Here is a 26,988-nt window from a genome sequence, read left to right as displayed (position 1 = left end):
GGTATCACCTAATACGGGTGTATTGTCAACGAAATCAGGTTGAACCTCACACATTTGGTGGCTGGGTTTGACGTCCACTGTGACCAAAAGGTCAGCCATTTGAAATTTGAGCTGGACAAAGGAAGAAGTTGCATTTTGCAAACCCATGATGGTTTTGTGTTCATAAATAATAGAGACCAGTCAGAAGATTTGTTGAATTCAGTGATCATCTTTTTTTTTTTTTTTTACACTGTGTATCATGATTTACCAATGGTTTATTTTATTATTTTTATTTTATTTTAATTTATATGTTTTCAGTAATTATTGTCATGCAACATAAGGTTGTATAATGAAATTAGACATGTTTTTGCTCATATGCCAGTCGTATGCCAGTCACAAAAAATAAAATTTAAGGCAAATAAAACTAGGCTTTCGTGTTATTTTTGGTAAAATATGATCCATTCATGAACTCTGTTGGAGCATGTGATTTGATTTGGAATTGCATTCACCATCTGTCTTCCCACTTGGCATTTCTAATCAAATCAATATCATGTTCACTTAACGGACATATGAAAAACTACTTTTTTATATCTATATATATGGCACATTACAGATAACGCAAGTGTAATTTTAATTACATGCCAGATATACAAACATGGGCAGTAATAATACATAAAGACAAAAGGCATTCCAGAAACTTAAACGAATCAGTCAGTTTTTTCCTTAGGACTTATTGCTTACATTGGAACATAATGCTCAGGTGCCTCAAGCCAGTGGTAATTCCAAACTTCTGAACCAAACATTCGTTTGGTTTATATATCCCTTATAGATATTTATGTGTTGGTCACTTCAATTAAGTCTATATGCTTTGGTGGTATGACAATAAAATTCTTGATTTTTTTTATTTGAATTGTCTTTGTATTTAAAATGCACAAAGCATTTCACAGGATTGGGTTTTTATTTGAAGTAAAGAAAAAGTCTACGTATACATGATAGCAGTTGATTTTAAATGAGAAGTGTGGTTATAAACTTGTCATCATCTTTAAAAAGAGTTTTTATGTGTCTCGATGTTTTGGTTACCTATCACTGAGCAAACAAAATAATATCTGAATTAATTTATCCTAAGTCTAAAATTATTTAAAGGGTTAGATTAAATTAGTTTGATCAGATTGTATGAAAGTCCGTGCAGGGTTAAAGGGTAAACTCCGTCATTAAAGCTGTTAGTTGCAATATATATAAGGTTCATTTTATTTTTTCATAATTTAAAATTGTATAAAATTAGTTATTAAGATTCAGAGCAGATAGCATAAAGCTCTCACTGTAGCGCGCCCGACTGGGTGATTTCCAGTGAGAGTTTACATGAACTAGTAGAGCTAGCTACCAGTTAAGTTGGCCTACCATGTCATGTCTTGACGTTCGTTCTACAGCCTCGTGATATTGGTAAACCTAACATGACGTTGCGGACTCAAGTTTGACAAGCACCGAGATAGACCAACTGAAAAGCGAGCCTGTACACGATGAACCAATAGGATTGTCAGAATTATGCACAGGGGCGGTCTTTCTGAGAAACAGTGCGTATCGGGTTAGGTTGTTAGAAAGTTAATGGCTGGGGGAAAGAGATCCTCCTCAACCCTCGCTTCGGGAGAGTTTCTGGATTCCCTGAAGTAAAATCACGCAAATATCCTAGAAGAAAGAGCCTGGACGGACGTTTAAGTCAACGGCTAGCTCGTTAAAACACGTATCGTGAACATAAGTATGCAGGATGCAGTAGCCGGGACGGCAATGCTGACGGACGGCTTCGAGGACGAGATTGACTCGGTGACTCCTCGCTCCCCAGTGGCGGGGATGGGGGTAGGAGCAACACCAGGAGGAGTCGGACTAGGGGGCATTGGGATTGGTGTAGGTGGAAAGAAAGTACGTTTGTACGGTGAACCAGGCGGGCCTGCCGCAGAAAGACTGGATTTCAAACTAGCGGCCGCGGCCGTCCTCTCCTCGGGTCCAGGATCCGGCAGCGACGAAGACGAGGTTTCAGAGGTAGCTACGCTAAGCTAAGCTAGTTAGCGAAGCCTAACCAGAAAGCTAGGCAACATTCCTCTCCTAGCGCGAGCTGCCTGCTAGCTAGCGTATTAGCTCGCCGTTGGCAACCACCCCCTCCCAGGCCGCCGAAATTACGTAGAATAAACCGGTAATTTAACTGAATTACGGCCCCTGTCAGCTCAAGTGCCCACGGGGTGTTTGATGTCGATAATGTTTGGTGAGACACGGGCAGCTGTTGACGATAACCGGCTGAAATGTTTTATTTATGCAGCGCAGGCTGTGACCACGGCCTAGTTCGGGTGGAAGCGACGACGGCCTCGCTCGGTGCTGTCGTCTCGCAACACCCATCACAAGTTTGCAGCTCTTCCAACAGCTTTCTAGCCACAGCAAATGGAAGATGCCTGTAAACCCAAGGACAGACACGGCCGGCTAACAATCTGCTATTTCGTAGTTATGGTGCAATTACGTCACTTTTCCAAATCATGTAAATGAACTCCGATCACACCTCGGCTAACTTTTCTATACATGCAGATTTTGCTTTTCATCGCGGAACTGCTCGAATTTTCGACAGTCGGTTTTGACAAAAAACCCAGTTGTGTTTTTCTCTCCCTCATCCTTCGCCTCTGTTAGCTAGATAGCCAGCACCTCTGTGTCAACATGATTTACGTTGTCAAAATTGAAAGCGCCTAGAGTTCATGTTGAGGTGTCCAACTTTCCATGTGCTGGCAGTCCCACACGGGGACAGGTGTGATGGCATCAGATAAACATCCTGTAGGCATATTTTGCTCTCACATAGAGTGGATACACAAATTAAACCGTTATTTGTCTCCACAGCTCACCTTATTTGATGAAGGCGTGACAGAACCGCTTGATGGGGGCATTTTGTCATAATCAAAAGGTTACTAATCGGGCTAACAAAATGCCATGTCATAACCAAACCATCATTACTTGACGTCTTGCCTGATGTATTCTGTCAGTTAAAAAATGTGAAGATCTGCCCGCCATGGTAGTGTCATGTAATTGAGTTTACCATCCTTGTTGTATGACTTCAGCAAATGCAGGACTGGAGCTTCTCAGAGTGGCAGCAAATATTTGTTTTGGACACACCTGTTAAAGGTGTCAGTGAAATGGCATTTTCATAGCAAATTAATAACCATTATTATCCAAAAGGTGAGATGGTACTTGGTCTCAGAAATGCTGCCATCAACAAGTTATGGGGTGGAAAATTAATTTGCATTACCTGTTTTGCCATCCTTGTTACAGTTTACTGATCTGTGAATCACTGTCTGATTTAAGAGGACTCCTTGCTAAAGGCACTGCATTCATGACAATTAGATGTCAGATGGTACTAGTGTCAATATAGGCAGCCAGTTTTTTTCTGAGCATCAGCTTAGTGGTAGCAGAAGAGGAAAATATCAACTTTAAAAAATGCATCCCAGACAGTTTAATTGAGTTGTGTTGCAAGTGTATTGCCTTTCGTGTCATATTTCTTCACTCACCCAGTCTGCTATACAAGTCTGAAAGGGAGCGATTGTTGTGGTGTTTTACTCCACTGGAGAACTTGCTGCTCCGGGCAGCAGCTAAAATCTGAGCCCCAGGATTAAGCAGATGCCATTCTAGGCCTTTCCAGCTCTCTGGATACCAACACTCTGGGAACTGTAGTTCATTAATAGTAAAGACTGATGTCCGTTGTTGATTATAAAGGACTTTGTAGGACTACAACCCCCATGGATTGTTGTGGTCTGAGTAATTAATGTATATCTGAATTAATCAACGTTACTACATAACTCTTATGCTGATTTTTATTATTGTTATTTTTGTTGTAAAACTATTGACACTGTGAAAGTGATTTATAAATTATTTGTAAATCTATATGTAAACTATTTCAAAATTTCACCTTTCTAGGGAAGCTGTATGTGCAGTTTAACTGTAAATATCATATCATATTTCTCATAATAGTGAATTGATATAACATGCACATGCTACATTAAGAATATTCGACTTAGGTTATTTCTTAAAACAGTACAGCATTGGTAAAATGACACCGCTTGCTTGAAATTGTGTGAAACAGTCATTGGTGTACCCAACATTTATGCTATTTTTCCTCTCCACTTGCAGTGTAAATAGACAGCAGTACACCCAGGTGCCAGTAGGCCTGGCCTTTGGATGAAAACCAGAACACTTATGTTAAAGTTTGAATTGAGGACAGGGGCCTTATACTAGTCATAAGTTTCCCATGAAACTTTGCTACAGTTGAAAGTTGAAATGTATGAATTTAAACCAGCTGTTGCTTTGGAACATGATTAAGGTTGCTTAATTTAAGTTTTCAGCACTGATTTTTATTGACAGCTATTGTTCTGTGTATATATATATATAGTTAAGAGCAGGACAAATAGAGCCTCTATTTTTGTGCGTGATTAGATAAGGTAACATGCAGTTCTTGTTTTGTCTGTTGATTTCCATATTCTCATGTAAGTGTAGCCTCATAAGTTAACTGATTTGGAATAATAAATTGTTTTATAATACATAATAGCCAACAGGGGGAAAGCACAGGTATGGTACAGTGGTGCTGCACTTGGGCAGCTGACTCTCAGCTGAATCTCTCCATGTGTCCAGGGGTTGTAATTCCTGGCCGTGGCACTTCCTGTGCTTTGACTGTTATCCTTGTGCTTCTTCTTGCTTCCCTTCTGTTGAAAGAAACTGTAAATAAACAAATGGAGCTTGTATACTTGTATACTTCTGTCCAGAGTAATAGAAATAATATGTGATATATTAAGCCAGAGAATGCAAATGTTTTCACATGCCTATTTCTCACACTCTCAAGAGTTACACTCAGTACTTACCAAAGGCAAAATTTGATTTAATTTACACATGTTGATCAGAAATGCTAACAAAGGTCCAATGAGTCTTATTTTATCCATCTCTCTCTATCGCTTAGGTGGAGTCATTCATTTTGGACCAGGAGGACCTGGATAACCCCATAATGAAGACAGCGTCAGAGTTGCTTTTGTCCAGCGCCACAGATGGAGTAGATTTAAGGACAGTTGATCCAGAGACGCAGGCACGACTTGAAGCGCTACTGGAAGCTGCAGGTACGACTGCTTTGTCCTAACTTACTACCACTTTGCAAGACTTGTAATTGACCACCACTCCCTGCTGGCCACACCCACATTGCTCCAACCAGTCTTAATTTATAGCCTTTAATAATTTGAATAAATATAACTCTTTTTTAACTTATAATTTTCCACTCCTCTTCGCCCCAGTCCTCCTCCTATAAAGTGCTCTGTATAAAGCATGAAGCTGAAATGTTAATAAAGAGGGCATGCTAGTTCTGCAAGTGTCATATCAGCGCAAAGTTTTGAAAGTGATTTGGGTAAATTAGTTTGATTAGAATTGTAAGCTAGGTGTAAGAAGGTCTGTGTAGATTAATCCATTAGGGCTGGGTGTCCTGGCCTCATTTGGGCTTATGAACATTACCAGGCAGATTAACGCTGCAACTCACTTGAGCCTCCACAGCTTGCAGGGAGCCTGTGTTCAACAGCTAATGGCTAATCTCATTCTATTCCCCTTTTTCCCTGACTAGTTGAAACTGAAGAGACCAAACCTGACATAATAGGTTTGCCTAAGGTTTTCAGTTTGCATAATAATTGCAATAATAACAATAGCGATGGTGATGATGATAATTATGGTTATATTTTTGGGAGGATGTTAGCTGTGTTTATGAAAAATATCAGCAGAGTAATGGAAGAAAAATCAGTCTTACAGTTATGGCAGGAAGAAAAGTCTGTTCATTCTCAGCATGAACAAAGTAGCCAAATCCAAGGCCTGTCAATACCATCACCGGGGAAGATAAAAGCATCTGATGATCTCTGTTGGACATAGACTTCAGGCAGTTGTTACAAAAGATGAAAGAATTTCTGTGAGATTATTAAAATCAAAATCAAAAATTTTTTTGTCATTTGTGCATAGCTCAAGGAACCTTGCTCGTGATCAGATTGATTTTTACCTGTTTGACATTAGCTGCATCACAACAGCAGTGACTTTCTACAGGAACTAGGAACCTGCGTTTTCACTCTAACGACCAGAGTCTGCGCTACATTCTTGTTAAAATTTGTTTTACTCCCAGTAATACTCTGCTTGTCAGATCGCTCTCACAGAAAGCACAGTCACCTGTGGTGGTGAGGTTTCAGTGATGATTGTGTGAGCATGCTAACAGTTTATTTCACTGCACTAAATCACAATTGACAGCAGCACAATTTAAATATGCCAGTCACTTTTTGTGCCACCATCATTGTTAAATGGTCTTCTGTATTGGTGCCACCTGCTGGGCTGGAGTGGAACCGCTTGTTGTAGCTCTCAGTTTTTCATGTATCTGCATGTTAATTTGCCTAATTTGGACCAAAGTTTAAAGATGAGCTGACAGCAGTCTGATGGCACCTTTTTAGTATCTTCAAAATTTTTCTCTGCATATTTTGGTATTTTGGTGAATATCCAACTAGTTGTAATGCCAGCTGAGCTTAAGCTAAGTGTAGATGCTGCATCTATGTATTTTAGATTAAACATATCCCTCTGTCACTCAGTTTTTGCTGTAACTTGTGGAAAACCAGTTACATTCTGCAACAAGTGTGCGCATAAGAAAATAAGCGTGTTTAGGCTCTCCCTCACAGTTCTGTTCTATCAATGTCTCTGCTTAACTCTCTTTAACACACCGCAATGCCCATCTTTTTGTCCCTTCTTTAAAGCTGTTTTCCATTATAGATGTATTATACAATACCTCAGTTTGAAAACAAGAGTGGTGCTGTTGAGCGATGTTGTGAATCCCATGTCTCTACATTGTTAGTATATAAAGTGCTCCACCAGTGCATGTGCAGGGATATGTATATAAGCATGGGGTGATATATTACACATTTCTGCTGACTGTAGAAAGTGGCAAAACATATCAACAGTTGCTGTTGTCTATCTAAGAAAGAGGAAATGAAAAAATATAAAACCTGCTACTGATAAAATGAAGAACTAAGAGAGTTGAAAAATATATTAGAAATATTTGTAAGCCCTTAATGTACTTTCTGAAGACTAAGTGTATGTAAACAAAACTGTTGCCAGTAATTCTTCCACTGTTTACTTTAAGAACTGAAGCCCTCAGATTTTCTGGTCAGAGATCCCTTATTGCTCTGTACCAGGAAATAAAATTGTGTGGGCATGCACTCCTTAATGCAGCCAGTTTGTTCCCAGATCAGTCTAAATAACAAAGATTTTTATTCTTACCTGTTCTCTATCTTGGAAGTTGTGATGTTTGTCCTCTGCAAATATTGCTACGCTGTCAAACCAGAATTTTGTGCACCAATCAAATTTTGATTAATTCTCTTCACTCACTGTCAAACTCCAGTGTTCCCAACATTTAATGACTCCTCTCAGGCTACATTAACCAGACACTTGAATTTACAAATCGAGGCAGGTGTTGTTTTTTTTTTTTTTTTTTTTTTTTAAACCTTTCAAACACAATATTTTTTATATACTCGTTTTTATTATTATAATTTTTTTTTATTTATTTTTTTGAGACAGTTGAAGTTTATACACCAAATATAACTACTAAAAGTGAATACATTATATGCCACCAGTGACACCACCACAGTTTGAAGTTTACATCACATCTTTTATCTGACTAACCTAGAGAGGATTGCTCAGGTTTCAGAAGCAAACTCAGAAAGAAGGTCTCTGAGGCTGACGTAGTTGATATATTAAAGTACGTATGTTTATTTTCATTACACGTCGGCAAAGCTGTTTGTGATCTGGATGCAATATTGTTTGGATATACAAATAACACTTAGATGCTACAAAAAATGGCAAGATAAACTAATCCCATTTTTACTTCAGTTTTGTAAAGCTAATGCAATGTTTCCTGGAGGCCGCTACACTCTCAGAAATCATTTTACTTTATTAGATGTCAAGTTCAGTTGCATCAATCCAATTGCTGCTGTGATCTAGTTGTTTTTGCTGCACCAGGTGCATATAAATGTCTTAGTGTCAGTGCTGTCAGGTTAGTGGAAATGGCAGTTGTGTGTTCTGAATCAACATTTGATGTTTTTGTATGTATGAATATGTTACACTGTTTATGTACTGGCAGATTTTTTCAATGTTTGTGTAAATATGTTGGACTGGGTTTTGGCAGATCTTTGCGAGTGCAGGTGCTTATGGATAAACACATCATATATACCTTTCATTCTGAATCTAAACGCTGCATCTTAACACCTTTGTGGTGTACTGTAATTGGCTAAGGCACATCTCAAACAGGAGGCAGGGACCCTGTAGCTGTTCTAAAAAGCCCAATATAGTTACGTGAGAACTTGATTTAAAAATAAAAACAAGCCCGCAAGAGCCAAGTCTCTCGCGCACTCACACGCGCACACACACACACACACACACACACACATATCCATACATACATATTTGGTGACTTGCTTAAAGTTTTGCTTTGACTGTTCTCAAACAAGCTACTGAAATGATAATTGGCAACTTGGATAGAAATGTTTATTTCAATTGCATTGTGTGTTGGTAGGTCAGTGGGTGTAGGCACCTCAGTGGCTCGCCAGTAAATAGTTTCAGTTCACATACAATAAGAACATCTATTTGTACTTTGACTCATTGTTGACCTTAATAACACTTAGAGCTATTATTTTTTGCTAAAGGTGTGATTCACAGTTTTAGAGCTAGTTTCTGTTCCATACATTTAAAAAAAATCTAAAAAAAAAAAAAATCATCATCATCATGTTTTGGTTCACTGAACTTATGTTCTGTGAGATAGACATGTTACAGTTAAACATTAATGATCTACTTTCTCCAATCTCTTGTTTTCGTTTGCCTTGGGACTTTTGTGAAATCTTTGTTTGAGAGCCATACTAAGTTTAGCTCCAGTTGTAGACCTAGTGGTGAAAATACAGGAGCACCACAAGGACTGAAGCGCACTTCTGACTTGTTAATGGATGGGTTGAGGCTGAAGCCGAAAACTTCAAGGCCGACACTTTATTTCTTTTCTCTTGGCTCTTCTAGATTAATTTTTTCCTCATGATCTTCAAACAAACGCCACCACACAGATAAAGACACACACACACACACACACACACACACACTGACTTGAATGGGTTCATTGGTTGGATAATGGCTCTGTCTTCTAAAAGAGATCATTCACTATAGGTCATTAGCAAGTTTTTTTCCTCCTGCTTGGTATGGGTCTGATATGGGTCTTAAAGTGACTATGGTGACATCACGTCCATCTACATGAGTGAGTTGAGTGGATCTGCCCACTGATCTCAGATCATGAGCATCGGTCGAGCGGAACAGAGACAATGAAATCAGAACATATCTAAAATGTATATTATGTTGTATTTTAACAATAATGTTAGGGTTAGCGTTGTACTTGTACGTAATTGTGTGTGTGTGTGTGTGTGTGTGTGTGTGTGTGTGTGTGTGTGTGTGTGTGTGTGTGTGTGTGAGTGTGAGAATGACATGTAGGAATTGGTAAGGAATTGTTAAAATCCAACCGAGTCCCAACCATAGTTGCTAGCATATTATTATGGTATAGGTGGTGTATTAAAAATTGTGGCAACAAAGACATTAAGGCATATTAACAAATGCTTGTGTGTTTTTCTGTGTCTGTGTGTGACTGTTTTTTTTTTTTTCTTTTTTCCTTTTCCTTTTGTGTATGCTACTACTAACCCTGGACTGGATTGGCTGGACTGGACTTGCTTCTTCATCTGGTCTGGTGTGGTTGTGCTCCCCTGTGGTTTGCCTTGCCCTATGCACCTCTGCCCTTTTGGTGTTCGGCAGGCATCGGTAAACTGTCCACTGCCGATGGTAAAGCTTTTGCAGACCCTGAGGTGCTACGGCGACTGACGTCATCTGTGAGCTGTGCCCTGGATGAGGCTGCAGCCGCACTGACGCGTATGAGAGCTGAAAACACACTCAACGCTGGCCAAGCCGACAAGTATGTATCTTGCCCTTACTGACACCAGCATATGCCAGTTTACCTTGAACATAGTTGATCAGACCAAGAGATCCATCAATAAACCAGATATAACTATCCTAACTTAATCTCAGTCAAATCTGAGTTTCTTCCTTGGCATGTGTTTGTGTAATTGTGAGGCGTATGTGTATACACCTGTCACAGTGGCAGTAATTGTAGCAGTCTGGTTATTTTCAGCCGTAGTTTAGCAGAGGCGTGCTCAGATGGGGATGTCAATGCTGTGCGCAAATTGTTGGATGAGGGACGGAGCGTCAATGAACACACAGAAGAAGGGGAGAGCCTGCTGTGCCTCGCTTGCTCGGCTGGTTACTATGAACTTGCACAGGTATGTGAAATGACGATTGAAGGGGCATAATATTTTAGCATAATTGGAATTTAAACACACTACAGACAATATCATCAGGACAATGAAAGTTCCTGTCTACAGTGCAAAGAAAAAAATCGTGTTGGTGTCACTCAATGATAATCTTATTTAATCTCTAGGTTTTGTTGGCCATGCATGCCAATGTGGAAGACAGAGGCATCAAAGGGGATATCACGCCACTCATGGCTGCAGCCAGTGGAGGTTATGTGGACATTGTCAAACTTCTTCTTGTCCACCGTGCGGATGTTAATGCACAGTCCTCTACAGGTAAGAGCACTCTTCATTTTCCTGAACATTTGTATTGTTTCTTTTTCTTCCCCATGTTTTACACTCTGCTTTCTTATAGGAAATACAGCTCTTACGTATGCATGTGCTGGTGGCTTTGTGGACGTGGTCAAGGTGCTACTGAAAGAAGGTGCTAACATTGAGGACCACAATGAGAACGGACACACACCTCTTATGGAGGCGGCCAGTGCTGGCCATGTGGAGGTGGCCAGGGTACTCTTGGAGTATGGCGCTGGCATCAACACACACTCCAATGAGTTCAAGGAGAGTGCGCTCACACTAGCTTGCTACAAAGGTGCAAATTCAAATATTCTGTCTGCCCTCTTGATGACTTTGATTAGTTTCTCTGCCTATTACACAGTCTTTACTACGTCTATCAATAAAGGCAAAAGGTTTGGAAAATGGATTTTGTTTGTTTTCCACAGGTCACTTGGATATGGTGCGGTTTCTGTTGGAGGCTGGAGCAGACCAGGAGCATAAAACAGATGAGATGCACACAGCACTGATGGAGGCTTGCATGGTGAGCATCTGACCCAAACCAAACCATTGCCCAAATATTCACTTTTAAACACCAGATTATATGGGTATTTATTGCTTATATCTTTGTGTCAGATAAATTATGCACCGGTTTCATAGTAAATGCAGTTCTTGTAGTTGTCATAGTTTTAAATTCACATTATCTATCACTTTCAGAGTACACATTTAGCATTTAAACTTATTCAAAACAAATGATGTGACTAATGTAATATGCTGTGAGTACCCAAATCATGTCGTTATTTGACAGAGCTCACACAGTCACATATGTGATTCAGTAAATACTATAAAGCAGGACCTCTTAACACCAGTGTGTCTTTGTGCTTGTGATTGTATAAGCTTAGCTGAAAATTGATCCCATGTATTCAGGTGCTTATCTCTACATTCTCTGTGTGTCTCGCTGTCCCAGGACGGCCATGTGGAGGTAGCAAGGCTGCTGTTGGACAGCGGCGCTCAGGTCAACATGCCAGCTGATTCCTTTGAGTCGCCCCTTACCCTCGCAGCCTGTGGAGGACATGTAGAGCTTGCAGCCTTGCTAATAGAGAGAGGAGCGAACTTGGAGGAGGTGTGTCACGAGACAGACATCAGATCATAAAATACACGAGGCCATGAAATTCCCTGTTGTCTTTCCAAAACCGTGTCTATAAATATAGATTATCTAACAGTACACCAAGAATAGCCTCTCAACTTTTCAACAGTCATACTGCCCTGCTACTATTAGGGTGCATTCTACTGACAGCTTTACCAGCCAAGATCCCTATATTTGAGTTTAAATAACAGCTGCAGTTCCTCTGAAATAGAAAATGTAAATCTTGTTCATTTTAGACATGTGTGAAACCAACAGCATGGATAACTTGAAAAAAAAAAAAAACTGAACAAGATAGAGTAATAGAACAAGAAAGCAAGAAAATCTGATTATAATTCAGCAATGTTTCATTCCTGGCGTTTCAATGGTTAATAAAGAAGAAACAATTAGCTGCTAGTGAGTTCACAAAATGCCAGACAAAATGCCATACCTTTGGGATTTAGTGGCTTTTTTGGTCCACTTCACGTTTTATGCAAAGATAAAGAAGGCCTTGGATGCCAGTGTCAATGGATGGGCCTGGTGAAAACTTCCATCCTATGTGACATTACTACATAGATGGGGCAGAATTTGAAATCACAGAGTGCTCTTGCAATGAGTCGTACTCACCCATATGCTTTCTTGTCTGCTGACACTTTTGTTTGTGTCCAGGTCAATGATGAGGGCTACACGCCCCTGATGGAGGCAGCAAGAGAAGGCCATGAAGAGATGGTAGCACTGCTGCTGGCTCAAGGTAAATAAGCTTTACTCCTACAGCTGGGAAATGGAAACCTGATGGGAAAGACCTCTGGGAAACCATTGCTATCCTAGTAAGCAGTTTGTACTTAATTTGGGTTTGTTTTCCTCTGATAACCTAAGGTTTCCCTAACCCTTTTTAGTGTTTGTCTGCAGAGAGAATTAAGACATGTAGAACTGATCCATAATTTAGCCATTTTGGAATCTGGCAGCCACCAATTACCGACTGTCCTTGCCCTGTTGTTTAGGTGCTAACATCAACGCCCAGACAGAAGAGACCCAGGAGACGGCTTTGACTCTAGCATGTTGTGGAGGCTTCTTGGAAGTGGCTGACTTCCTCATTAAAGCAGGGGCTGACATTGAGTTGGGATGCTCTACTCCTCTAATGGAGGCAGCGCAGGAGGGACATCTGGAGTTGGTCAAATACTTACTGGCTGCAGGTGAGCAAGAGGAGTGGAGATGAGGAGCTGCAAGTAGAACAAAGCCTTTGCCTAGCCACTGTACCTCTTTGCATACAATCCTACTTTGGGTTTCATCTTTCAGGGGCAAACGTTCATGCCACCACAGCAACAGGTGACACAGCATTGACATATGCATGTGAGAACGGACACACTGATGTTGCAGATGTGCTGCTGCAGGCTGGAGCCAACTTGGTATGACATACTCTGAAGTTGTGTTTGTCACTCACGATTTGTTTGCCTTTTGTTTTAATAGTTCTAAACAACACCAGAATCAGAAGTGTGAGGTCATTGAACATAATTTGAGCACACTCAATCTGGAGAAGCCAGCTTTATAGCTTGTAGAACTACAACACCAATTTTCTGTCATTTTTATCTGGGTTAAACAAATTTGTGTCTCACTGAAAATGTAACTAACACAGCTTTAACTTTTTCATCAAGGAGCATGAGTCTGAAGGGGGGCGGACGCCCTTAATGAAGGCAGCAAGGGCAGGACATCTCTGTACAGTGCAGTTCCTTATCAGCAAAGGTGTGTTACCAATTAGCTCATCATATTATTGGTTTTTAACCCTACAGTGTTACTTGGCATGCTGGCCAAGACTTTTCCATAACGAGATCAAATTTGGTAAAATCCCAGACTGAAATCTCTGGGAGATCTGGACCGATTGTTTGCAACCGGAGATTAGCTTCTACATTAAACTGCTTCATCACTGCAATCATTAGTTTACCTCTTATATGTTGCTTTGGACTAGAAAATTGTTTTCCCTGTTTGGATGTGGCAAGAATGTTAAGCAGCTCTCCAATCTAGAGAATAGGATCAACTTCAACAATTGAAGATCCTGGATGGATTTACACTCGGCTGTATCAATTTGAAAATGCATAGAATTAGGACAGAAAAAATTTTATACACCACATTATGCTCTGAAGTATAGAGCCTGTTGAAAAGATACCAATAATACATTAATCAAAATGTTTGCTTAGTGCAACAGAATTTACTCGATGAAACCCATTTTATTGACACTATATAGACGATAAACAGTATTTTAGTTAGAAACCTAAGAATTTTGCCTCTGTAAAAAGAATCGGTCACATCTCACACACATTGAGTTTGTTTTCCTTCCTCCTTCTGCTATCCAGGTGCGAACGTGAACAGAGCTACTGCCAATAATGATCACACAGTTGTGTCTCTGGCCTGTGCTGGAGGACATTTGGCCGTGGTGGAGTTGCTGCTGGCACATGGAGCGGATCCTACACACAGACTCAAAGTAATGCGCAGATAAGATAATATGTTGATATTTTTTTGTGTTTGTTTGGAGCAAAAATAAATGTAAAGAATATTTTGTTGTTTTTTGTAGGATGGTTCGACAATGTTGATAGAAGCTGCTAAGGGTGGCCACACCAATGTAGTGTCCTACTTGTTGGATTACCCCAACAATATCCTGTCTGTCCCAGCCCCTGACCTCTCCCAGCTGACTCCACCCTCCCAGGATGCCTCTCAGGTAAACAATCATATAAATTACATTTATTATGGATTATTATTGATTTGGGAAATTAGCTTCTTCTAAAGAAGAGTGAAATCATTGTTTGATTGCTTAAACATAACAAATCCTATGCCATAACAGGTTCCTCGTGTTCCAATCCAAGCTCTTGCCATGGTAGTGCCCCCCCAGGAGCCAGACAGAGCCCCATCGAACATCACCACACCCCCACCCATCTCCAGCAAAGGTTGACACTACTACAAGTCTTCCTAGATTTATTACATTTTACTCAGCCTAATCCTCAACCTCTTTAATCTTTCTAGGCGTGTCCAAACAGAGACAAGCAGCCCTTCAGCCTGGTGTCCCCACCTCAGTTGGCCGGGGACCTGAAACAGAGCCTTTGCCGCCTTTCCACTTGTGCCAACCTCTAGAGTGCATTGTGGAGGAGACGGAGGGCAAACTGAACGAGCTGGGTCAGAGAATCAGTGCTATTGAGAAGGCTCAACTTCAATCACTTGAGCTCATTCAGGGGGAGCCGCTCACCAAAGACAAGATTGAAGAGCTGAAGAAGAGCCGGGAAGAGCAGGTATAATCAATCATCCACTGAGTCTGTGCTCTCATATACTACTTATACATATTTACTTATACATATACATACTTAAAATATTGATATTTTAAGTGAATTAGGTAGATGGGTAGCAAGTTCACATAACAAACTGTGCGAATTTAACTTAGTCAAAAGGGTTGTGGCTGTTGCTTATTTAGGTGCAGAAGAAGAAGAAAATCTTGAAGGAGTTGCAGAAGGTGGAGCGCCAGCTTCAGCTGAAAACACAGCAACAGTTCACCAAAGAGTACATGGAGGCTAAGGGCTTAAAGGAGGAGCAAGAGTCTGGACTGAGCCAGGGTCCAGGACCTGGAAGTACAACATCTGCTCCAGGGCCCCTTCCCATCACACCAGGTGCCCAGGTACACACCAGCTCCGACACAGATGAAGAGGCCAACAAAGATGGGGAGCAAGAGGATCAACCGGGAGAGGAGGGGCAAGAGGTGAAACTGTTGCTTTATTAATATAATGCAAGTTGTGCCTAAAGACGATTTGTTGTTCTCAGATAATTAATTTGTTTGAATGTTTTCAGGACGAGGAAGATGATGATGAAGAGGAGGGTTCAGAAGAAGAGGCAGATGGGGAGGAGGAAGATTACCCAAAGCTTCCTCAGGTGGGTACAATCCTCTACAGGGATGTTCCACAGCCGCCGCAGCAGCCTCCTTTGCCCCCTTCGCCACAGGCTCAACCTCAGCCTCCCCCACCGCCTCCTCAGACTGCATTCGTCCCAATCCAACCCCTGCCAGACTACAATCCTACAGAGTACCCAGGAAGTACCAGCCCAGAGCTGCAAAGTGTACTGGTGGGACAGCAGATGCTGGGCCAACCGCAACAGGGCCAGGGTCAGTTGGCTGGGCTAGGCCCGGGAATGATACCTCAGCAGGCCCCAGATGGGCTCATGGTAGCTACACCTGCACAGACGCTTACAGACACGCTGGATGACATCATGGCAGGTCAGTGCATTACTGTTGACTTAAGATTCTCATTGAGATCCATTTGATGTAAGATTGTGCTGAATCACTAATCTGTGTATGTAACCCTTTTTTTTTTTTTTTTTATCCCCCAAATGCAGCTGTGAGCAACCGCGCACCCTTGCTGAACACTACAACCTCACCCACACCCTTGTCCCAGCCACCCGCACAGACGCCTGCAAACATCGCCTCACCTCCTTCAGTCCTGCCCCTCTATCCCTCTGTTGACATAGATGCACATGTAAGATACTTTGCCAGTTTTACAGTACAGAGATCTTAAATTTGAAAATACAATGGAGTTCTGTACTGTGCTGATATATGTGTTCCCTACAGACGGAGAGTAACCATGACACAGCGCTGACACTGGCATGTGCAGGAGGACATGAGGAGCTTGTGTCAGTTCTCATTGCACGGGGAGCCAACATTGAGCACCGGGACAAAAAAGGTACTCAAAAGCAATAATGAAATGGGTTTATAAATAGGCTGTCAATGGCATAATGAACAAAGGCCCAATCCCAATGTTCGCCCTACTCACTACCCCTAGCCTTCACCCACTACCCCTTCACCCTCGAAAGGAAGCCACAAGGGGTAGGGCTTTGTAATCTCCCCTAGGAATCAAGTGGTGTCCCACCACTTGCTACATCACTGCTTAGTTTACGTTCAGGCATGCAACCGACTGCGTAATCCCAGCAGCAACATGGAGTCTAGGTTGCGACTGTTTGTGATCGTTTTTTTAGCATTCATCATGCTTCGGTTGATAAATAAAAAAAGAGGTACACGTGAGAAGAATACACCATCAACGTCTTGTTGTCTCTTGGGAATATTTTGTGGTTTTTCTTCTCCAACTTCTCCACATCCTCTCGCTCTCTGCGGGTCACCATTGTTTATTGATTCAGTATGCAAATGATGATTCTGCATCAGCATTCTGGGAAATTTTCACTAGCCCTTCCTCGGGAAGTCAGCATCTGAAAACCCTTAATTTGAAGGGCTAGATTCATAGCCCCTCCCCTCTTGTTATGCCCACTATCCCTACACGAAAAAAGGAATTGGGACACCACTACTCTCACAGGAACACACACACGTTAGGGGTAAGGGGTGTATTGGCACTGGCCCAAAATGTTGGTGTGAAACAAAATTGATTCATAGTGAAAGTAAATTTATAGTCCACACAATTAACTGTTATATTCTCTCTCAGGTTTTACACCTCTGATCCTGGCTGCCACTGCTGGCCATGTAGGAGTGGTGGAGGTGCTCCTGGACAAAGGGGGTGACATTGAGGCTCAGTCAGAGAGAACCAAAGACACACCCCTCTCCCTTGCCTGCTCTGGGGGACGCCAGGAGGTAAATAGATTGGTTCTTTTGACTTTCACTCTAGTGAGATTCCTGTTCTTTTACCCAGCTTTAATTATTGCACAGGTTGTTGAGTTGCTGCTGCTTCGGGGAGCCAATAAGGAACACCGCAACGTTTCAGACTACACGCCTCTTAGCCTTGCCGCATCTGGGGGTTATGTCAACATCATCAAGATACTCCTCAATGCTGGAGCTGAGATAAACTCCAGGTGAATAATAAGAACCTCACTGTTTTTAATATTGGTCCCTTAGTATAAATGAAACACACATGTAAGGTTCATTAACTGGATAATCTAAATGTGACACTATTGTTTCAGCTCCTGAAAGTAAATGAGGTTGAACTTTGACATTCTGGTGACCTGTTATTAATTTGGAGTAAGGAAACAGTAAAACAGTAAAATGCTTACTGTAACCAAGACAAATTGTCATTGTTCAATTTGTTATTATAGCATGTTCTTTTTTCTCTTTTCTAATCTTTAAAAAGTTTATTTGCTTTCTTATCAGGACTGGCAGCAAGCTGGGAATCTCTCCTTTGATGCTAGCAGCTATGAATGGTCATGTACCAGCAGTGAAGCTGTTGCTAGATATGGGCTCGGACATCAACGCTCAGATCGAGACCAACAGAAACACAGCTTTGACCCTCGCCTGCTTCCAGGGACGGGCTGAGGTCGTCAGCCTGCTGCTCGATCGCAAGGCCAATGTAGAGCATCGTGCTAAAGTGAGGACACATCCATTTAACAAAATCAACTTTAAATCTTGAAGAAAACACATAATGCCACACAATAAATACAAATATTTTTTTTTGTCTGTTTATTTCACTCTCTTTGTATTTCTTTGCATTTGGCATCTGCTGGCCAACTTGCTAACTAATTCCTCCCTTGCAGACTGGTCTTACTCCTCTGATGGAGGCAGCCTCAGGAGGTTATGCAGAGGTGGGCCGGGTGCTGCTGGATAAAGGTGCTGATGTCAATGCTCCCCCTGTTCCTTCATCCCGAGACACTGCTCTCACCATCGCTGCTGATAAGGGCCACTACAAGTTTTGTGAGCTGCTCATAAACAGGTCAGTTTTCTGGGAATTCTCAGTTTTTAGCCAAAACGGTTTTCGACAATTTTTTAATATGATGATCCTCAGTTGTTTGTGCTGTTGGGTTAGTTCAATTTTATATCTGGCAAAAACCTTGTGTTGCTGGTTTCATTGCAATCACAAATTGCAAATATTATTTTTTTTTATTTCCTGTCACATATGACATTACTACTGAAGCAGAGAAATAAAAGCTTTCTTATTTTGGGGGTATTAAGCTGTTGTGGCCTGTCCACACCCTGTCAGTAGCATTCTTTAAGGCAACCCTTCCTTCTGTCTTTGCAGGGGCGCCCATATTGACGTACGAAATAAAAAAGGGAACACGCCTCTTTGGCTAGCGGCAAATGGCGGACATTTTGATGTGGTCCAGCTATTGGTGCATGCCAGTGCTGATGTGGATGCAGCTGACAACCGCAAGATTACCCCACTCATGGCTGCATTTCGCAAGGTGCAGCTTTTGCTAAAACTATGGTTGTGAATGTGTCATGCAACACTTTCACAAGATTCTGGTTACTAATCATTGAACTTATTATTACAGGGTCATGTGAAGGTCGTGCAGTATCTTGTGAAGGAAGTCAACCAATTCCCATCAGATATTGAGTGCATGAGATACATTGCCACAATTGCTGACAAGGTAGGTACTGATTTCTTTTTCCACCATTGGTGGGTTACATCACATTGAAATTGGCGAGTGTGACTGAAGATGTCCTAATGTCTACTGTTCCTTTTTCTTCCAGGAGCTGTTGAAGAAGTGTCACCAGTGCATGGAGACCATTGTCAAGGCCAAAGACCAGCAGGCAGCTGAAGCCAACAAGAATGCTAGCATTCTCCTGAAGGAGTTAGACTTGGAGAAGGTAATGCAAGATAGTATGGCTGTGTTTGGACGTCAAAACATTCTGAATACACTCCAAAGAAAAACTTATGTTAACTCTTGCTCTTTCGTGTGTGCCAGTCCCGAGAGGAGAGTAAGAAACAGGCCCTGGCAGCAAAGCGTGAGAAGCGTAAGGAGAAGCGCAAGAAGAAAAAGGAGGAGCAGAAGAGAAAGCAGGAGGAAGAGGAGGGGCAGAAAATCAAGGAAGAGTCCTCAGAGATGCAGGAGCAGAAGGAAGATTCAGCTGAGGGTAAGATTTTTTTTTTGTGTTTTTCTTTACACACACACAGAGAGAGAGAGAGAGAGAAAACAGAGTGCAAGCCTGCAGAGCTTCCTAATTTCTGCAGTGACGCACTGGAGTGCAGAGTTGGGTAACCTTTTTTGTTTCAATTTTCCCTTCTTTTACCACCATTAGAAACAGAGGTTCCAATTGAGCCTCCCAGTGCAACCACCACCACCACCATTGGCATATCTGCCACCTCTACCACTTTCACTACAGCTTTTGGCAAAAAGCGAGCTAGTGTGGCCACTACCCCGAGCACCAATCGCAAAAACAAAAAGAACAAGACAAAGGATTCTTCGCCTAACGAACCCATCATATTACAGGATCCACAGGTTAGAACGACAACTGTGTGTTGTATTTGCATAAATGTAATGTATTAGACAACTGCCATGATGAATTACGAAGAACATGACAACTACATCTGTGTTGCTTCTTTTTAGGTTGCATTAGCACAGCACAAGGCTGACAAGAACAAGATCCACGGTGAGCCACGGGGTGGGGGTGGGGGAGTGACAGGTGGAAACAGCGATTCTGACCCTTTGGATAGCACCGACTGTGCCAGTGAGAGCAGCAGCAGCGGGGGCAAGAGTCAGGAGCTCAACTACCTCCCTGACCTCACCTCCTCCGCCTCCTCCTCCTCCTCCTCCTCCTCTTCCTCCTCCTCCTCCTCAGCTCCCTCCTCAGGAGCAGCTCAGGCCCTGCTACCTGGCCCAGAGAAGAGACATTGTCCTCAGCCACAGACTGACAGCAAGGTTGACAACAAGGTCACAGTCTCCATCTCAAAACCTGCACAAAAGTGAGTCCCTGATGCAGCAGAGCCCATTTATCATCTGTTGTTTGTATGTGTCCAGCTGTTAATCAAGAGCAAGCTGAGCTTTTAACAATCATAGTTGTCTCAATTCTTAGGATAAGTTCAGATATATTCTCATTTCATCTGCTGTTTTATTTAAAATTAATTTCAACCAGGTGGTAACCAGTGTGATATGTAACAGATTGTAGCCTCATTATTGTGTTCCAACTAAAACTTAATCCTTTTGTCACAGAGCTCCAGACATGAATGACTCCTCCTCCACTTCCTTGCCCTCTCCATTCAAGACCATGGCTCTTCCTGTCACCTCACCCAACAGTAAGCTCAGCCTCACAAGCCCAAAGAGAGGCCAGAAGAGGGAAGAAGGTTGGAAGGAGGTGGTCAGAAGGTCAGTTCATTTAAATAAACCTTTTTTATGTGGCACCCTCTGCCAGGGCTTTGATACACACATTTGTGTGCCTGTGTACACATTTGTTATGTTTTTTTATTTATTTGAGGTTTTTAGTGTCATTTCAAGTATATACATTTGTTGCATGTGGAGATATAAATTAGTGTTTATCATTTTTTAAGTTTTCTATCTGTAAATTATAATAATCAGTTACTGTAGACCAGTACATGCATTAACCCCCCCCCCCCCCCAACAAAAAACAAAACGGACCTTTGCCTGTCTCTCTTGAAGATCAAAGAAGCTGTCTGTACCAGCCTCCGTGGTGTCTCGAATCATGGGCCGAGGTGGTTGTAACATCACGGCCATCCAGGATGTGACAGGAGCTCACATTGACGTGGACAAACAAAAGGACAAGAACGGAGAGAGGATGATCACCATTAGGTAAGATAAATGCCCTCTGGTGGACTGTAAACACAACTGCAGCTGAAGTATAGTACTTAGTAAAGTGCATGTAAGATGCAATATTAGATGATGCCATTCATTTCCACTAACCGGCCCTTCAATGCAGCAGGCCAACAAATGTTTTCAATATGGCTTCACTGAGTTCAATGAATGCAGTGAAACTGAATTTCTTATCCTCTTTCATCTGAATATGATCAGCTACTATACCGCCACTGTCCTCACCATATCTGCTAAGGATAAGCACTGCAGGGAGACCATATAACCAAATCACTGGTGGGCATACAATGATCAGTATTTTCACACGAAACATTTTGTGCATGTTTGGCATACTAGAAACATTTTAACTGGTAACTCTGCTGTGACCTGTAGTGTGGATGTGATGTACATGGTGCCTGCAATATTAAACAAAACACAATTGATATTTCAGTGTTATATCAGTGTTACATTTAAAGACTGATTACAGGAGAACAATAAGCAGCAGCAGCAGCCCTGTACGTAACAAGACCCAGTATTAAACAGGCCCAGGTGCAATATTTTCAAATACCATTGTATTGATAAGCATTCACAACAGTTCTGCTCTCGTACTGGAAATATTAAAGAGATTTAAGAGCTATTTATCATAGCTACCGAAAACTTGTCTTGCATGGTTATCAATGCAATACTGCATCTGATTAAGACATTTGCCTCTCATGCATTTTGTTTTATCTCAATCCAGAAAAGATACATTTCCCTGAGTGGTGTGGAAGAGGCAACTCTCTTTCTCAAACTGCACAACTGCACACACACAATCCCCTTGTGAAAATGTTGAAAAGGATTTTAAGCGTGGTAACAGTTGAAAGTTTGTCATTTTGCCGTGCATTACAAATGTGACGCAAGCAGAATGAGATTCCATTTGTGTTTGGGATTGCAACTATATGTAGGATTGTTACTGTAGTTAATATTGACAATGGTGGTTGCCACAAGTGCAAAAAGTCTTTGGTATCTGAGGACAGACACGCAAGCAGATCAAACACGATTAAACTTCCACACAAAGAATACACAGTTCTTGACAGCCTGGGCCAACATTTATCTATCATTCTCACAATGTTTAAATATGGCTAATATGGCAGGCTGGAGCACAAACCCACAGTTTCCTTAAATTATACAAATGTGGGTTAAGGAATAAAGGTAACTGCCAGGCATTCATAAATCTAATCTGAAATACAAAGAGTATCATCTGAACTTTTGTTTGAAAATTGGGTTTCAGTTTAGAAATTGGAGCTACAGGTGACGACTACTGAAAGAGTCAAATATATTGTTCTCTTAATAGCCCTGCAATACACTAATACAGTGTGTTATAGTTCCATCAGTCAAAATAAGTCTATAATTTCAGTCCAAGTTTTCTTTAGCTGTAAAAATGCTTTTATGTTACATTTCAATAATCACAGTCAACAAGGTTACATTATACCAGTCAACAGTCAGGGTGTATGTTAAGTGTGACAAGATTTTATTGAGTTGATGCTTGATTTGTTTTGTCGTTTCTTCTGAAAGAATGTTGATAAATAGCTACTAAGCACCATCAAAAAAGTAGTAATTTCAATTCAAGAATATAGTGTGAACAAAGTCTCTCTTGTTGTTTCAGGGGCGGGACTGAGTCAACAAGGTATGCAGTCCAGCTGATCAATGCTCTAATCCAAGACCCAGCCAAAGAGCTTGAGGATCTTATCCCAAGGAATCACATCAGAGCTCCAGGCTCGAAAACCACCTCCGCCTCCTTCCCCAGTACCACAGGCACCACCAGCGGTTCAGCTACTGGAGCAAAGGCCCTGAGCTCGTTAGTCACCTCAACAGGCGTCTCGTTCCAGCCCTCCTCATCCTCATCTTCATCCTCTTCTCAGGCCGGGGGAAAGATTGGGAAGGGGCTGTCATCAAATGTCAGACAGCCTTTCCCTGTGTCTTTGCCCTTGGCATACGCTCATCCTCAGCTGGCTCTTTTGGCTGCTCAGACCATGCACCAAATCAGACACCCTCGTCTGCCCATGGCTCAGTTTGGAGGTACCTTCTCACCAGCTGCCAGCACTTGGGGACCCTTTCCTGTGCGTCCAGTAAGTCCAGGCAGTGCTAACAGCTCCCCCAAACATAATGGAGGGACCAATGGCACCGGAGGTCAGGCCAGACCCAACTCAACTCATAGTGAGCCCAGCAACACAGCCAGCTCAGGAGCTTCACTCACGACCACCAACACCACCACCACCAGTGCTCCTAACACATCTACAGCTACAGCTTCACCTCACACCCCGAATCCAACCCCATACAATCCACAGCCAAGCATCCCCACCCCTTCTTCTGTTAGAAAACAGCTCTTTGCCCCTGACCCTAAGCCTGCTAGTGTCGCCCCTGTGACTGCTGCCGCCTCTGCAACTAGTGGCGCTAATGCAGTACGAGGTTCAGGTTCTCCCGCACATCACAGTTCGACCACAGCCTCTGCTAACGCTCCTCAGCAGCCAGTTGGACCTATCCCACAGTCTCATATCCAGACAACTAAAACGGAGCCCAGTTCTGTTGTGCCTCTTGGGAAAGACAAGCCCTCCCTACCGGTAGAGAGCCAGTCTGTGTCTGTCAGTGAGAGCATCAGCTCTGTGGGGTTCGCTGCCTCAGCCATGGCTTTAACTTCCAAGCCAGAGCCTCGACAGCAGTTGCCCCCCACTCCCTCCTCTGTACCGTCCACAGAGGCTGCATCACCCCTCCTAAACCCACAGCCCAGCTCACACCTCCCCTCAGCACCTCCTCCAGTCCTGTCACACAATGTTGCACACCCCAACAACACTGTACCCCACTTCTCAGCTCCTGCACCCAGAGTCTCCCATCGTATGCAGCCACCAGGGCCTTACTATTCCCTTCCTGAACAACAGCAGCAGCAGCAGCAACAGCAGCAGACACAACAGCAGCAGCAACAGTCTGTGTTTGTGCCCTTCAACGCTCAGCAAGAACCCCCGAAACAGATCCAAAACCAGACGTCTCAGCCCACAAGTTTGCCTCCACAAGCCCAGACCCAAGCTCAAGCCCAGGCTCCAGGCTCCCTTCAGGTCTCTGCTAACCTTGGGATGATGAACGGTTCCCAGATGCAACACGTGGCCAGCGCTGGAAAGCCTCAGCAGATACCTCCCAACTTTGGTCCTGCAGGCCTCTTCAATTTCAGCAGCATCTTTGATAACAATAGCCAGGCAAGTTAAAGTAACATTTTTGTTTAACATTTGCCTGTTAGATTCTTAGGACTTTTGGCATTTCATTTTTAATCAAATAGAAAGATGGAAGAATGTTAAATAGATTGGGAGGATAAAGTTAAAACAAAATGTTACAAAGTAATAGTTTTATTCGATGTTTTGCCAATCAGTCATACACTCTATGATTATAATACCGTTTATTTATGTGCTGTGCAGGTTGGAAACAATCAGGTGTGGGGTGCATGCCACCTACCTGCTCGTTCACCTCCAGAGCAGTCGTACTCAGCCCCACCAGCCTACATGAGCATGGGCCAAATGGAAAATATGATGCCTCCTCCAGACAGCTCCAAAGCCCCGGGTTACCGCTCTGCCTCCCAAAGGATGGTCAACAGCCCCATTGGTATGACTGTTTTTCCTTTACCTCATGTGTGATCATTTTGTTGACAGTTATTTACAGTTAGTGTGAATCCTTCTGGGTGAACTGAAATAACAGCATCTGAATATGGCAAGAAAATAAATTAAGATTTGAACATAATCAATATACATGTGTCAAAAGGTGGTGAGATACAAACATATGTCCTCACATATGTGTTTATTAGCAAGGAGACATTTGGTGGTGTCTTGTACTCCATGTTGAGCTCTCTCTTGACTTGTCTCCAACCACAGCATTGACCAGCTATGCCACCAGTATCTCTGGCAGCCCTGTGTATCTGCATGGTCATACAGCAGTTGGCACACCCTCCTTTAGCAGACAGCACTTTTCCCCTCACCCTTGGAGTGCATCCACATCAGGTACTAGTCTTACAGTCTCCTTTTATGGCTTTGTCATATCTTTCTCAGGGGCATTTATCTATTTGCTCATTTAGAAAACCAGTTTTACAACTCATCTTTTAGAGGTTGCATTTTATTGGATCCTTTTACTCCTTTTATTTAGTAAATCACATGGTACAAATGTACTTTTTAGCAGTACTTACAAATATGTAAATGCAGCCTACTCCTCACCATTTCACCCAATGCTGTCTTTCCCCCACCAGGTGAATCTCCTGTCCCACCTCCCTCTACAGTGTCATCTTCTGCCCTTTCCACCTCAGCTGTGGCCCCTCCTCCGCAACCTAAGCCAGGAAACTCCTCGCAGCAAGACAGGAAGGTTCCTCCACCCATTGGGACAGAGCGGCTGGCCCGGATCAGGCAGACAGGTTCAGTCAACCCACCTCTCCTCACCACCAGCTACACGGCATCTGTTGGACAGGGAGGCATTTGGTCTTTTGGGGTTGGCAGCGCTTCAGGTCAGAGCAAATTTAGTTTATATATATATATATATATATATATATATATATATATATATATATGTGTGTGTGTGTGTGTGTATACACACACACACACACACACACATACACACATCTTTGTTATATGATGGAAGACCGTGGGGGGAAATGGCATGTAAAGTTGGAACTATAACACCTTTTGTTACTTGTTACAGAGGCTATGTCCGGATGGTCCCAGCCCCTGATGAGCAGCCACATGATGCACCCACAGCTTCAGGCAGAACAGTCAGGCTTCTCTCAGCACCAGCCCATGGAGCAGGACGACACAGGCATTGCAAACCCTGCTAACAACTACCACCAGCCTCAGCATTTGCCCAGCAGTTACATGGACTTCCCAAAGGTTAACACAAAACCATGACTCTGTAGATGATTTAAACTGTTCCCAATGTGTACACGTTTTACCAGTGTCCTGTTGTTGTCTTTTCAGGGCATGCCTATGTCAATGTATGGAGGAACCATGCTGCCCCCTCATCCTCCAATGGCAGAGGGGCCAGGGGGACCAATGTACAATGGTTTGCACGCTGGCGACCCTGCATGGAGCCCCATCATCAAAGTGGTCCCAAACAACACAGATAACTCTGACCCACAACAGCAGGTAATACCCTCATTTATAGTACCCATGCTTCAATCATATAGTTCAACTTTACCTTTCACACTATTTATGCGCCAAGTATTAAACTCTATTCATTCAAACATCTCCCCTTTATTGATCCTCTCTCCTTCAGGTGTGGCCTGGTACCTGGGCACCTCACGTGGGCAATGTGCACCTGAACCACGTCAACTAGACGGCGTCCACAGCAATCAAACGCACACAGCATGACACACAGCGCAAACATGAAGTACCAACTGACGAATATGACCGAATGAGACAGAAAAAAAAAAAAACAAAACATTATTAACTTTAATAGAGACCTGAGAGAGCAGAGCAGAGGTTGAAGAAATGGAAGTTCTCTTGACGCCATTCTTTAATGTGCCTATCTCAGACAATGAATATGGAAATTGGGCAAAAGCTGTTATCAGTGTCCTGATGATGCAAACAAACAAGCGCGATCGCCTGTTCAACAGGATCCATTCTCTGCGTAGTTTAGCGATTTTGACTTAAACCCACATACACCTTGGGTTCTTGGGCTGCAGGGGGCTCAACCTGAAGTAGCTATTTAAACTTGGCC

At 42.5% G+C, this 26,988-nt stretch overlaps 1 protein-coding gene across 2 annotated transcripts; it reads left to right on the top strand.

Moving 5' to 3' along the window:
• The first annotated feature begins 1,578 nt into the window (after window positions 1-1,578).
• On the top strand, window positions 1,579-26,766 carry ankhd1 (ankyrin repeat and KH domain containing 1). 2 transcript variants are annotated; one of them, XM_029512037.1, is made up of 39 exons: window positions 1,579-2,013; window positions 4,955-5,108; window positions 9,841-9,997; window positions 10,199-10,361; window positions 10,520-10,667; window positions 10,747-10,980; window positions 11,111-11,205; window positions 11,629-11,784; window positions 12,454-12,535; window positions 12,786-12,977; window positions 13,081-13,190; window positions 13,437-13,524; window positions 14,133-14,260; window positions 14,351-14,494; window positions 14,618-14,720; window positions 14,797-15,059; window positions 15,239-15,520; window positions 15,610-16,030; window positions 16,150-16,289; window positions 16,382-16,493; window positions 17,244-17,389; window positions 17,465-17,607; window positions 17,903-18,116; window positions 18,283-18,458; window positions 18,765-18,927; window positions 19,018-19,113; window positions 19,217-19,333; window positions 19,432-19,600; window positions 19,766-19,965; window positions 20,074-20,429; window positions 20,677-20,829; window positions 21,121-21,270; window positions 22,913-24,494; window positions 24,711-24,894; window positions 25,161-25,286; window positions 25,529-25,780; window positions 25,975-26,159; window positions 26,247-26,414; window positions 26,545-26,766. In XM_029512037.1, the coding sequence occupies exons 1-39, from the start codon at window positions 1,735-1,737 to the stop codon at window positions 26,602-26,604; spliced, it is 8,091 nt and encodes a 2,696-aa protein (XP_029367897.1). In that variant the 5' UTR covers window positions 1,579-1,734; the 3' UTR covers window positions 26,605-26,766. The 2 variants fall into 2 exon arrangements, with proteins under 2 accessions (XP_029367897.1, XP_029367896.1); XM_029512036.1 differs by having other exon boundaries at window positions 11,623-11,784.
• The last annotated feature ends 222 nt before the right edge of the window (window positions 26,767-26,988 follow it).

The sequence above is a fragment of the Echeneis naucrates genome, chromosome 10 (assembly GCF_900963305.1).
Source record: "Echeneis naucrates chromosome 10, fEcheNa1.1, whole genome shotgun sequence".
Classification (NCBI taxonomy): domain Eukaryota; kingdom Metazoa; phylum Chordata; class Actinopteri; order Carangiformes; family Echeneidae; genus Echeneis; species Echeneis naucrates.
Note: the sequence above shows the minus strand (reverse complement) of the source record. Positions and strands in the feature narration are given on the sequence as shown.